The sequence below is a fragment of the Haliotis cracherodii genome, unplaced genomic scaffold, assembly GCF_022045235.1.
Source record: "Haliotis cracherodii isolate W230 unplaced genomic scaffold, xgHalCrac1.p SCAF_11, whole genome shotgun sequence".
Classification (NCBI taxonomy): Eukaryota; Metazoa; Mollusca; class Gastropoda; order Lepetellida; family Haliotidae; genus Haliotis; species Haliotis cracherodii.
Window position 1 is genome coordinate 9,536,537 of NW_027266266.1, and position 13,048 is coordinate 9,549,584.

Below are 13,048 nucleotides of genomic sequence, written 5' to 3' on the forward strand. Positions count from 1 at the left end.
GTTTTCGTGACATAGGCTCACATTAACAACGTTAAAGTCAGCAAACAACAAACAATTTGATCATGCAACAGATAACAACCAAAATGATAAGCACATTTCAATCTTCAGCAATGGTCATCATATCACCAAACAAAACACAAGTAAAAGAAAACTTTGTAACGGAGTGTAAACATTGGGAAACTTGGAGTGAGTGAGTGAGTTGGGTTTAACGCCACTTTTAACATTATTCCAGTCATATCGCGGCGTGTCAGCTTAATGTGGGAGGAAAGCCCGAAATGATGCAGGTCTCAGATGTTTACCACTTCGGTGAAACCCACGAGCACGGGTAAGGTGCTGACAAACCTAGAAACATAATTCGGGCGAATCGGGATTCGAACCCACAATCATAGGTTTCTGGCATGCCCAAGGGACGCAACTCTGCACAGCGAATCGCGGCGCCTTAGACGACTTGGCCACCCGTGCCCCCTTGGAAACTTGGAAAACAACCTTGACAAGGCATCCAGTAGTTTAAGATATGTCACTGTTTTGTTTGTTTGTTTGTTTGCTGTTTGATGCAGCACTCAACAATATTCCAGCTACATGATGGCAATCAGTAAATAACCGGATCTGGACCAGACAATCCAGTGACTGACATCATGAACATTGATCTATGCAATTGGGGTACAATGACATACATCAAGCAGGTGAGAGAGCCTGACCACCCGATCCCATTAGATGCCTCTTTCGATAAACATGGATTGCTGAAGACCAATTCTAGATTGGATCTTCATGGAGAAGACATGTGATTCACTAGATTGAGTGAGTGAATGTTGTTTTATGCTGATGTGTGTACTTTTCCAGCCACATCTACTAAAATGGTGACATATATGATTGAGTCTGAATCAGGCAAACTAGTGATTGATAGCTGTGGTGAGTTGAGACTGTACCAGATGAACCAATGGTCAATAGCATGAACATCATCCACATCCTTCAGTTACTTTTGCCACATCTGCCACGTCACATCATAACTACCCATTGCCTATCCTATATAGTAGGTGGCTTTGCATACAGTGTGTGAGTGAGTTTGGTTTTATGCCGCTTTAAGCAATATTCCAGCAATGTCACAGCGGGGGACACCAGAAATGGGCTTCACACATTATACCCATGTCGGGAATCGAACCCGGGTTTTCGGCGTGACGAGCGAACCACTTTAACCACTAGGCTACCCGACTGCCCGCTTTGCATACAGCATTGTAGGATTAGAAATTCTGGCCAAAATTCTTCTTTGTAATCACCATCTTGTGAAGCTTATAGCCTGGGCCATCATGATTCATGAGTGTAGGCTGTTCAAGACAAATCTGGACAATTTTAAAAGCATCTAAAGTGCCGGGAGAAATCAACTTTTGTAATTTTGATTATCATGTCACAATTTTAAGTAGCTGTGGTAACTGTATATCTGTGCTTCTCCTTAGAAATGATTTGGATATCGATTTGTCGTTATACACCCCAGACGGTTGTCCCTTAGTGTTTTTAAAATACAGCCCTGATCCAAATTTGCACTGCACTTTATATGCTTCAGCAAACTTTATACATCATGATTTAACAAGAAATGCAACTTGATTCACTTCCTAAGACACTTGCCTTCAATTACAAGTTCGTATATTTTAGACAGTGCAATAATATATTTACTTATCAAGTTTGTGACTGGTCTGGGAAAGATCCACACCTTCTCTATGATTCCAACGGAATCAAATCAAATGTTGCATGATAAAAACACATAAGTACACATATTTGAAGGCAAGTGTCCTAGGAAGCGAATCTTACTGCAGTTTTGTTGGATTATGATTCATGTATATTACGGGTGGGTTGTTATGGTGGTATGATCCAAATAAGGAATTTATCATAAAAACTCTATTGAACAGCCAATAAGTCTCTGTGTAGCGATAAGTCAAAATCAAAATCGTTTATAGGGAGCAGAACAGAGAAATTGTGAAATTGTGACCACTCTATATTTAATTTCTAACCACCTTACGATATATTGCCTTTCACGAGTTCTGTTCTATAGCCACCTTTGAGTGTATCAAAAGTATGTGATGGTTTGTTTTGATTTGTGTACGTGGGCAGTCTGTGGCACTTTTCTTTTAAATATGTTTTATTATTTCCGCAACATATCTAGGCATACAACCATTATAAATGGGAGTTTGTTTACCTCAACTGTGTGTTCTTCGAGACGCTTATCGTTTCCTTTTCCATTGGAATTCCCTCCCCCTGAAGCCATTTTGTATTCAGAATTGGATCTAATTAAACTTTCATGTATTTCTGTGTTGTGTTATCCTGGCGTCTTAACGCGCAATCAGGATAGATGCAATTTCCAGACTTCGTCAGGACATCTCATACTTCTACACAAACATTCCCTCGATCAACATTCAACAACCTGATGCAGTACAGAGAGCTGTCAAATTCAAGGAATTTGATTGGTCGATAAAACTTGTTTGACACAGTCATGAAGTTCTGTCAACATGGGAAAGTTATATCATATGGTTAAATGAAGGGATTATTTACAAAACAGTATTTTGTAAAAGAAGCATTTTTTCATGTTGAATATAAATCCATTCCATTTGTAGATAACTATTCAGTTCGGAACAATAAACCGGAAGTACGCACCACAAGTTAAAAGTGCCCTGTTGTATAATGTCAAAATCGAATGGTGTACTTGTTAAAATTTCGTAATTATGAAGTTTGTAGTATATACTACATTTTAATTACAACAACCAGTGCTCTCTTTGGTGTCAAAGACATTTTCAATATTGGAGTGTTACGTTCAAAACCGATTACTAGTGCACATTTGCTGTAGCCATTTTCCATGGGTAGCTAATGATGACATTACACCGGACGTAATAAAGGCATGAATGGAAAGTGCATGGTGTGGACTGTGTTTGGCTAGGAATGTTTACAGACATCAAGCTCAGGTGACCTTCAGGAGATTCGCCGCTAGGATGTCAGGGGACTTCACAGATAATAAAAACAAGTTTTATCGAGTTGTTTTGACCGGTGGTATGTATAGCTTTATTCACGATCAATGACTTTTTTATCTATTGGGTATATGGACATGTGAACATCTTCAGCCGTGTGATGAAACGTGTATGTTACAGGTTACGCATGGTATACTAAGCTTATTTACGTCGTGACCACGTGTTTTCAATCTTACGCGTACACAGCACTGATGATGAAATAAGACGCCCGGAGCGCTACTCGAGCCTGGCAACCGTGGACTGCGTGACAGCCTATTTACTGTTAATTCATGAATTTAACTAGGCCTATTTCATAGGCATTGTGCCGGATTTTGTGTTCGAAAATGGCTACTCATTGACAGCAATATATTAAATATAAAATATATGAACTTGATATTGTTTTTAATAAATCCATGTTTTAGAAAATGATATGATTTTTAATCAGGGTAATCTTAATCATAATAATGTTATCAACAAAGTGGAATCTGTATCCTAGCTGGTATAAATCTATATGGTAGATCTACATCTGTGACTCTACATGTTCAATATAGCCAGAACGTAATTTTGTTACCGAGTGAGTAGACATTGTTAAATGATGCAGTCATATATATCTCAGCTGTATGACATTTGCCTGTACATGTTGTTTGGCCACACTTTTATATAGAATGTTTTTCTTTAATTAGTGTTAATGATGTTTTTGTTTTTTATATAAGTGGTTTCCCTGTTTTATTGCATTATTCACACAAAATTGGCAAATTATCCAAATGTTTGCTTAAGCATATATTTGGACTGAGTATGGAGAATTCTGAAATATTACTTGCAGTTGCTTGGGAATACTCTCAGTTCCAAAATGTTAGCTGCTCATAACATCAGCCACTCGTTTTCTTTGCTCAATTTATTTGACATTACAGTCAGTCAGTGGACAATCACCAGTGTTAGAAATTGGCACTAGTCCTATAGTCAGAGCTCCAGATAAGCTTTTGGTGTTGTGGGTATTTTACCCATGCATTTAAAAATCATTGGGTATCAGTAATTCTCTCTGGGTATTCAAATTTCTGTTACCCACTAGTTTTTACACATGTGGGTGTTTAAGTTTAATATTTAAAAACACTATTCATCATGTTCATCTAGGCCCTTCAAACTGGTTTCGCATGGGTTCGAGAGTTTTATAGGACTCAAAAATACCACGATACTTCCACAAGAAAGTGTGATGGCACAAGTTTTATTTTTGTAGCATATCTGTAATGTTCGTTGCGTATTTGATACGCTTGGATTTTATTTTACTGCATATTTCTGAATTTCTGATGCGTATTTTACGCAGATACTCAGCTTATCTGGATCTCTCTATAGTCCTTGCCGAAATGCCCAATAGTTAATGTATCGTAAGGACTCCTAGAAATTTGCCATTTTTTAGGGCTTTGCTTTATGTTATCATTATAAAGACCAGAGGACTAAAACCTAGTTTCTATTGCTGCATTCACTCTTACCTAAAACAATATTACCCTGCCATCATGATAGTTAACTACGATCCGTGAAGATTCCGGGGTAGAATAGGTCATCAGCAACACATGCTTGCCGTAAAAGACGACTAACAGGATCGGGTCGTCAGGCTCGCTGACTTGTTTGATGCATGTCATCGATCCCAAATGCGTGGATCGATGCTGATGACATTAATCACTGAATTGTCTGGTCCAGACTGAATTATTTACAGACCGCCGTCATATAGCTGAAATATTGCTGAGTGCGGCGTTAAACAACAATACTAACCAACCAACATATTTTATCTTGGTAACATATATAAAGCATTAATTGATTCTTTATCATGTTTGTCATATTTATTTTGCATATCTATTCTCTGTGCATTGACCATGTTTATTCACATTGAATAATTTAAATGTCGTGCTAATGTGGGTCCCCAGGTTTTCGTCCTTTTCTGTTCTCCTACCCTTCCCCCCAAGGGGACGGGAGACATAAATATTAATATTGGTTCAATGCCAACAGCCAACAGTTTTAACAAACGTGAAAAATGTTCAACATCTTTCAATGAAACTTGGGATATGCACTGCTCATCAGCTTCACTGGTGCCTTTTGCTATTTTGAAATTTGTATGAATTTTATTTTGTTACATTTCCAGGGAAACAATTTGGACAGTCTCAATCAACTCTAGGCTTTCTTTCCGAGCCATAACTCTCAAACCAATGAATATGTTAGCATGAAATTATACCTGTACCAGACCATATGCTCAACTATTGCCATTTCGTATTTTTCAATTTTCAATGTTTAAGGTTGTTGTGTTTCCAAGAAACAATTTGGACAGTCTAAAACATGTAGTGTTTGTTTCCAGTCCAAACTCTACATTTAATGAATATTTCTGCATAAAACCATTATTTTTCTCAGCCCAATTTGTTGTTATTGAGTTTTTTTAATTTGCAAACGGTAACAACTTAAACTAATGTATAAAAAAAAAGGTGAGTGGAGACATATTTTTTTTATTAAAAACACATTTTAGTTTTATTTATTTTTGTTCAAAATAGGGATTTTACTTACATTCTGACTTTTTTTCAAATTCAGAGGTATTTTCACAAAGTATTTTGAGATCGGTTCAATACAATAATATAAAACTATTCATTAAAACCTTTTTCTCTTCAATGGTCTTGTGGGTGCACGGGTGGCCCAGTCGTCTAAGGCGCCATGATTTGCTGTTCAGAGTTGCGTCCCTTGGGCACGCCGGAAACTTATGATTGTGGGTTCGAATCCTGGTTTGCCCCAATTATGTTTCTAGGTTTGTCAACACCATGCCCATGCTCGTTGGTTTCACCGAAGTGGTAAACGTCCGAGTCCTGCATCACTTGGGGCTTTCCTCCCACATTAAGCTGACATGCCATGAAATATCTGGAATACTGTTAAAAGCGGCGTTAAACCCAACTCACTCACTCAATGGTCTAGTTATCAGTGAAATATAGGTTGCGTCTACAAAGCTATACTGTTAGTTGGATAGTTGTATAGGGCTGCAGCGAATACACTGTGAGGCGAAAACGATTTGTATCACGAATATAGGGTATCGAATGCGAATATTAATTCACAAATACAATAGCAAGTCAGCAGTTGATGTATTATTTGCTATATTCAAGGAAACAAAACCAACACAAATTATTTGACATGGTTTGTTAATTATTAACATATTATACATTTCTTTACTGCACTTATCCAGGTACTAGTATCTGCTCAAATGCGACAATGACCAGTGACCACAATACTGTCAAATTAAATAGTATAAGAATGCTGTCTTTGAAGAAATCTAGGTATATAATATGTTCTAATGAATATTTTTAGAAACAGGGTATGTAAATGAACATGACTGCATATTGATAAATATTCGATCCCATTGGTCACGAATAACAAATTCAATTCATGAATGGATACGGTTCAATTCACCGAATACGCAAGTGAATCGTAACAGCCCTAATTAACATGAATTGTGAATAGTTTTTATTCTAATGTAAGAATATTTAAATTACATTTACTGCAGATTTTGGGTTGAAATTTGGCCTCTGTGGAGGGCTATATAAATTCTTGACATATTTATTTTCTCTTTGCATAAACATATATATACAGCTGTTAGTGATGTAAAGCTTGCCTCATTCTCTCTGTTGCAGGCCCCTGTGGAGGGAAGACAACAGGGCAGGCCAGGCTCAGTACATTCTTTGAAAACCTAGGATGGAAGGTGCAGTGTTTGTTGTGATATGGCTTTACAGAGCCTCCGATATGGCTTTACAGAGCCTCTGATATGGCTTTACAGAGCCCCTGATATGGCTTTACAGAGCCCCTGATATGGCTTTACAGAGCCTCTGATATGGCTTTACAGAGCCCCTGATATGGCTTTATAGAGCCTCTGATATGGCTTTACAGAGCCTCTGATATGGCATTACCGGCCCTCCGATATGGCTTTGCAGAGCCTTCGATATGGCTTTACAGAGCCTTCTATATGGCTTTCCAGAGCCTCCGATATGGCTTTGCAGAGCCTCCGATATCACTTTGCAGAGCTTCTGATATGGCTTTGCAGAGCCTCCGATATGGCTTTAGAGAGCCAAATACCTTGTACCTTGAATTGTTATTGATTAATGCTGAAAATAATGGAATACTCACTCACTCACTCACTCACTCACTCACTCACTCACTCACTCACTCACTCACTCACTCACATTTCCCATGTGGGGAATTGTACCCATTATCCAAACCTATGCTGGTTGTAAAGGGCGACTTACATAAATTGGTTGTCAGGAATATTGCTGATTGCAGTGTAAAAACAACAAACAAACAAACATTGAACATTTTCATAATTTTGATCATAGTTTCTAATACTATTATCATCCAACGTCAGGAATAAGTTGTTTGTTGTTTAACGCCGCACACAGCAATATTCCAGTATATGACGGCAGTCTGTCACTAATCAAGTCTGGACCAGACAATCCAGTGATTGACATCATGAGCATCAATCTACACAATTGGGATACGATGACATGCATCAACCAAGACAGCAAGCCTGACCACCTGATCCCGTTAGTCGCCTCTTACGAAAAGCATAGTCACCTGTTACGGCAAGCATGGGTTGCTGAAGACCTATTCTACCCCGGATCTTCACAGGTCTAATCAGAATGAACTAGGATGTAGAGCTTTATTTTTGTTGAGTTGATCCAAGCCATCATTGTCAATTTGTGAAATTGTAGACTTTGGTATAATGTGGAATAATTACGATGGATGAGTCTATCTTTGTTTTATGTCGTGTAAGTGCAGACTGCATGTGCACCAGCTGCTGTTTTGCCAGAAAGAAATCAAGCTATTAACATGATAAAGTTACCATGGTTACATGTTTTTGCATGATAGAGGAATGAGTTACTCATTGAAGTACTGTATTTTCTTGAGTATAGTGCGCACTTCTTTTCCAAAAAACACAGCTGTGTAGAAGGGGGTGCGCTTTATACACGAATTAATGAGTTTTGATGTTTTTCCCCCATGGAAAGACATTACCGTGAGCACGTAACACTGGAAATACCATGTCAACAAATCCATACTGAAGTTCGCAAATTAGTCATGTAATTACACTGTCTGGCTATATAAAGTGTTCTTTGTTTATCTGGACTTATGTTTGTAACTTATTTCATTAATTTTATTCAAAATTCCTTTTAATATTGTTTTAATTAATTTCGGCGAAATTGTGTGTGAAGCGACCGGAAGATCGCACAACTCACCGTTGTTACATCAACAACAGTCAGATTACTGCTATTGACGCCTTGAAACGAACTTTAGTTGACAGAGAATGGATACATATATCATAAATGCCATATTTTGATTCGTTAAAAGTCATATTTGTTTTTGTTGGACGTTGCTATGTCAACACGTAATTCAAGCGATCACGTGCACGGGAGCCTTGACGGTGACTGGTCAGACTGGTTCCATGTAAAAAAAAATACCCGGCAATAGCAATAGCAATAGCACTTACCCAGCTTAGGGTTATATGTTTAGTAAAAGCTGCATCTCAATTAACAAGATATTGGAATATATTATTCCTGATAAAAAAATAGTTTCAGATACATCTTTTCCCGATCCTTGCATAAAAATACTGTAAAGTTATATCATTGGGTGTGTCTTGACCGAATCACCGGTAGATTCCAAGAAAACGTGTGTACAGCTGATTGCTGTGTCCGGCTTAGTTTACGAGAAAATACAAGGGGTGGTGAAACGTTCCTGTGTGTCAGGTAGGGAGAATTAACGTTTCAAGGTTTTACATATGTAATGAACTAGTTTAATTTTCCGGTAGGCAACTGCACAAAAAGTATATAATAAATAGGATATACCATGTGTCTCGTGAAATATCATGTTTCTCTCAGTTTCTCTCATTGAGTGATGGGGGTGGGGGAGATATTTTACCTCGTGGCTATAAAGTTTGATAGAAATAGAATAAAATAGAAACAAAATATCTCTCGAACAGTCTGTACGTTGAGGCTGATGAGCCATCACTTAAACAACGTTGTATTAAAATATCTACACAAAGAAAATTACATTCCAGTGAGTCCAATCCGTTATACAGCTGTGTGTTTAATCCCCTTTATGAGGGTCTGTATAGTAAAAAGTCACTCTTATTCCACCTCTTTGAATAAGAATGAAGCCTTTTATCTCCGCTGCTAACTTTGAACTTGAAAGTATATCCCCTTTCCAGTTGCTGTCTTCTCCTCCTTGGCAATTGGTACAGCCATAAGTAGACCTGTCATTGATCAAACTAAGGAAATCAGAAAAAAATCAATTACAGTACCAGACTATATCAACAAGATTACCAGGGTGAGGTAACTCTTCCATTTTTACAGCTGAATCAAAGGCCATTTAAACAGCTCTAGAATATATCCAACAGTCTAACGTCAGCAATTCATTATTTGTTCAGACTCTCTGTCCTCTCTTAAGTCAATTAAAAATAAATTGTGTCAGCATCAAGTTTTACTTGACATCATTGAATTACATAATATCCTTGCTACAAGTTAATATGACATAATCCTTTGCTGGTAAGCTAGCCATGTTGGAATCGTTGGTAACACAATGGCCGATGCTGCAGCTAAAGCAGCACTCAACAAATCTGTGACACCACTTCTAATTCCATACAGCGATTATAAACCTGCGATCAGATGTTGCATCTGAGACCTGATGCAATAGAAGTGGGACACCCAAGTAGGTATAAATAAATTACATCAAATTACATCAAATGAAACCAATTATCGGTAACACCTACTTGGGTTGTCAGTCAAGATTTGAATAGATGTCGTAATATGGCGATGTCGTATTGACCACAGTAGATACACCCATGAATATTTATTGAAAGGTGAGGATCCTCCATTTTGTATCCCTTGTGATGAGAGAATCACAGTCAAGCATGTCCTGCTTGACTGTGTTGGTTTTGCCTAAACAAAGGATAAATATTTGAAATCATCATCTGTCAAGGATCTTTTTAATTGTATCAATTCCCATTTATTTATTTTTTTATTTTTTTTTAATATTTTTGAAAAGAAATAGAATTTTTTAAATAAATTTTGAAACATATGTTTTGTAATTAATAAATGATCTTTTTAGACTTGGTAGAAGGAAATTAGTTAACTGAGATTGTTAATGGATGTACCCTTGATGGGGGTTGAAGTAGTGTAAAATGATTGTCCCCCAGAGAGGGTATGTAAGACCACGTCCTTCGAAGAAATTTTTCTCGGTCACATTTTTAATCGTAGAATATGCATTCATTTAACTTTGGCTAAATTTGACAATCATTGCCAACAGCTGAAGGGATGATGTCAATGCGGCTGGGGTCCATGCAGGTAGAAAAGGTACTGTAAGTCCCCATGGTCCCTAGCGTGGTGATCTACCTTCAGCTTCTGGCGATCTATAGCCCTTTTTTTATTATGTATTGTTTTATATAGTGATATCTTTTTATCGTTGTACGCTTGTTTTAAATATTAATGTCTGATATTCTAGTTATTTTACTGTGCATCCATTTAATCTAAATATATGTATTCTTAACGTATAATTTCTAGTCACGATATGGCTTAAATATTGTCGATGTGACGTTAAATATAAACTAACTGACTCACTCCTCACTCGGATCGGATCAGTTAACAGGCAATATTACATTGTATTGTATTTATTAATATGGAAAATATAGGGTCAGCATTGTCAAAGTAGGGTGTTTTGATTAACATATTTGGTTAAAGACCCGTGAAAATCCAGGGTAGAATAGGTCTTCAGAAACCCACTCTTGCCTTAAAAGGTGACAAGAGGCGACTAACGGGATCAGGTGATCAGACTCGCCAACTTGGTTGATGCATGTCATCGTATCCAAATTGTTTGGAACAGTGCTAATGATGTCAATCACTGGATTGTCTGGCCCAGAATTGATTGTTTACAGACCACTGTCATATAGCTGGAATGTTGCTGAGTGCGGCGTTAAACAACAATCAAACAAACATACAACAATGTACAGATGAAGATGTCAAGATCACACAGTCCGCTCAAATAAAAACCCCGTAAAATACATTTAGAAAAACAAAAAAACGCATTTGAGCAGATTGTAATACCTGGATACCTGCAGTATATAAATGTATAATATAATAATAATAATAATAATAATAATAATAATAATAATAATAATAATAATAAAAAATAATAAAAAAAATAACAACATAAGACAGGGATTTATCTAGGATTCCTTTGACACTGCATAATAATTACATTCAATAATGTAAACTAAGCTTCTAAGTCTCTTCCGCTTTATTATGTTTTTTGATGGCAGTGGGTTTGCCTCATGGTTAAGGCGTTCACCCGGGTTTCGATTCTCCATAAGAGTACAATGTGTGTAGCCCATTTTCCTGTGTACCCAGCCATGATATTGTTGGAACACTGGAACACTGGAACACTGGCAGTATCTGTCACTATCCTTAACATTTTTGTGCGGTATTGTTTAAATGCCTGCTGTCTAGATTAACCTCCAGCTGTCGGGTAGCCCAGTGGTTAAAGCGCCCACTCGTCACTCCGAAGACCCGGGTTCGATTCCCCAGATGGGTACAATGCGTGAAGCCCATTTCTGGTGTCCCCCGTGATATTGCCTGGAATATTGCTAAAAAACCAAGCTAACTCACTCACTCACTCACTCACTCACTCACTCACTCACTCAAATAGTTACAGGCATTTACAGGCATTTACAGGCTGCCATCATATTGTTGGAATTCTGCTAACTCACCATTTTAACATTTTTACAATATTTGATAATGGTTACCGTCCATCCTCTTTGTAATAGACCGCCTCCGTGGTCTAGTGGTAGAGCGTACGCCCAGAAAGCGGAAGGTCCGGGGTTCGATCCCCGGCCGTGTCATACCAAAAGACGTTTAAAGATGGTACTTGTAAGAAAATGTTGTTACCCTGTCTGGCGCTCGGCATTAAGGGGCTAAAACAAGGACTGGTCGGCTCGGAGTCAGTATACTGTGTCTGAGTGGGGTATTCATGTTAAACTGCGGCATGGTATCTCAGTGAGCTAGCACTATAAATCGTCATCAGTCCGGACTAGTACAAGCAGCCACACAAACACACACACGTACATGCACGTCGCTACATAAGTGCAATAATCTTGGACGCGACGTTAAACCCCATTTCTCCTCACCTCCTCTTTGTAACTAGTGCTTCTGTCATCAAGTGTTATTTCAATATCTGTCATCAGTATGTGAAATCTCGACAATAAACACTATAAAATTGTTAACAGATAGAAGTTATGGTCTGTGGTGTCATGGGAAATAATTAGGGTGGCCGATTCTGTTCATGTATTTGTTGCTTGGAATGAATAGGTACCAGCTGTTGTTAGAATAGTGGTGATGTAAATCTAAAGTTACAGGAATAACTAGTGGAATAATGAGTAGAAATACTATTAAACTCAGCACATTCATTGTGAAAAGCTATCATAAGAATCATCTATATATCATGTTCATGGTAAATTCAAAGGATCTGTTGTTTGCTTTGTAAGCAAAACATGCAGGAAAAAACAAAAGACCTGCACTTAGTATTGGGCAAGTGCCAGAGTCGTTTAGTATTGGAATCACTGTATTCCAATCCACAGGAGTCCGTATCTAAAAATAGACGCCATCATGCATATTCATGACCCTTCGGGCTCGCGTGTGGAGATGGTCATGAATATGCATGAGGGCGTCTATTTTTAGATACAGACTCCTGTGGCCAATCCCACCCACCAGCTCCCTAGTGTGTGTGTGTGTGTGTGTGTGTGCGCGTGTGTGTGTGTGTGTGTGTGGGTGTGTGTGTGGGTGTGTGTGTGTGTGTGTGTGGGTGTGTGTGGGTGTGTGTGTGTGTGTGTGTTGCATATACCCCTGTAGTCATAGAAGTCCTGTCCTTAGAATACTGGACCATTACTACTTTATATCACACAAGTTATATTTGGGATAACACTTTCCGAGTAAAGTACAGATTCTCGTACTTTTTGGGGATTGAGTCCCGTCGGGCAGTATGGGTTCGAATCCCGGACG

At 38.1% G+C, this 13,048-nt stretch overlaps 2 protein-coding genes across 2 annotated transcripts in view; one reads left to right on the plus strand and one right to left on the minus strand.

The window, feature by feature from the left end:
- The window catches only part of LOC139456205 (E3 ubiquitin-protein ligase TRIM37-like), a 72,932-nt gene extending 70,531 nt beyond the window's left edge, over positions 1–2,401 (minus strand). The window contains exon 1 of the mRNA XM_071237759.1: positions 2,189–2,401. Coding sequence (XP_071093860.1) covers positions 2,189–2,257 — 69 coding nt within the window. The 5' untranslated portion in view covers positions 2,258–2,401. The remainder of the gene's footprint in view (positions 1–2,188) is intronic.
- Positions 2,402–2,888: 487 nt separating this feature from the next.
- The window catches only part of LOC139456208 (TRPL translocation defect protein 14-like), a 30,830-nt gene continuing 20,670 nt past the window's right edge, over positions 2,889–13,048 (plus strand). The window contains exons 1-2 of the mRNA XM_071237770.1: positions 2,889–3,033; positions 6,647–6,714. Of these exons, the coding sequence (XP_071093871.1) occupies positions 2,889–3,033; positions 6,647–6,714 (213 nt within the window). The remainder of the gene's footprint in view (positions 3,034–6,646; positions 6,715–13,048) is intronic.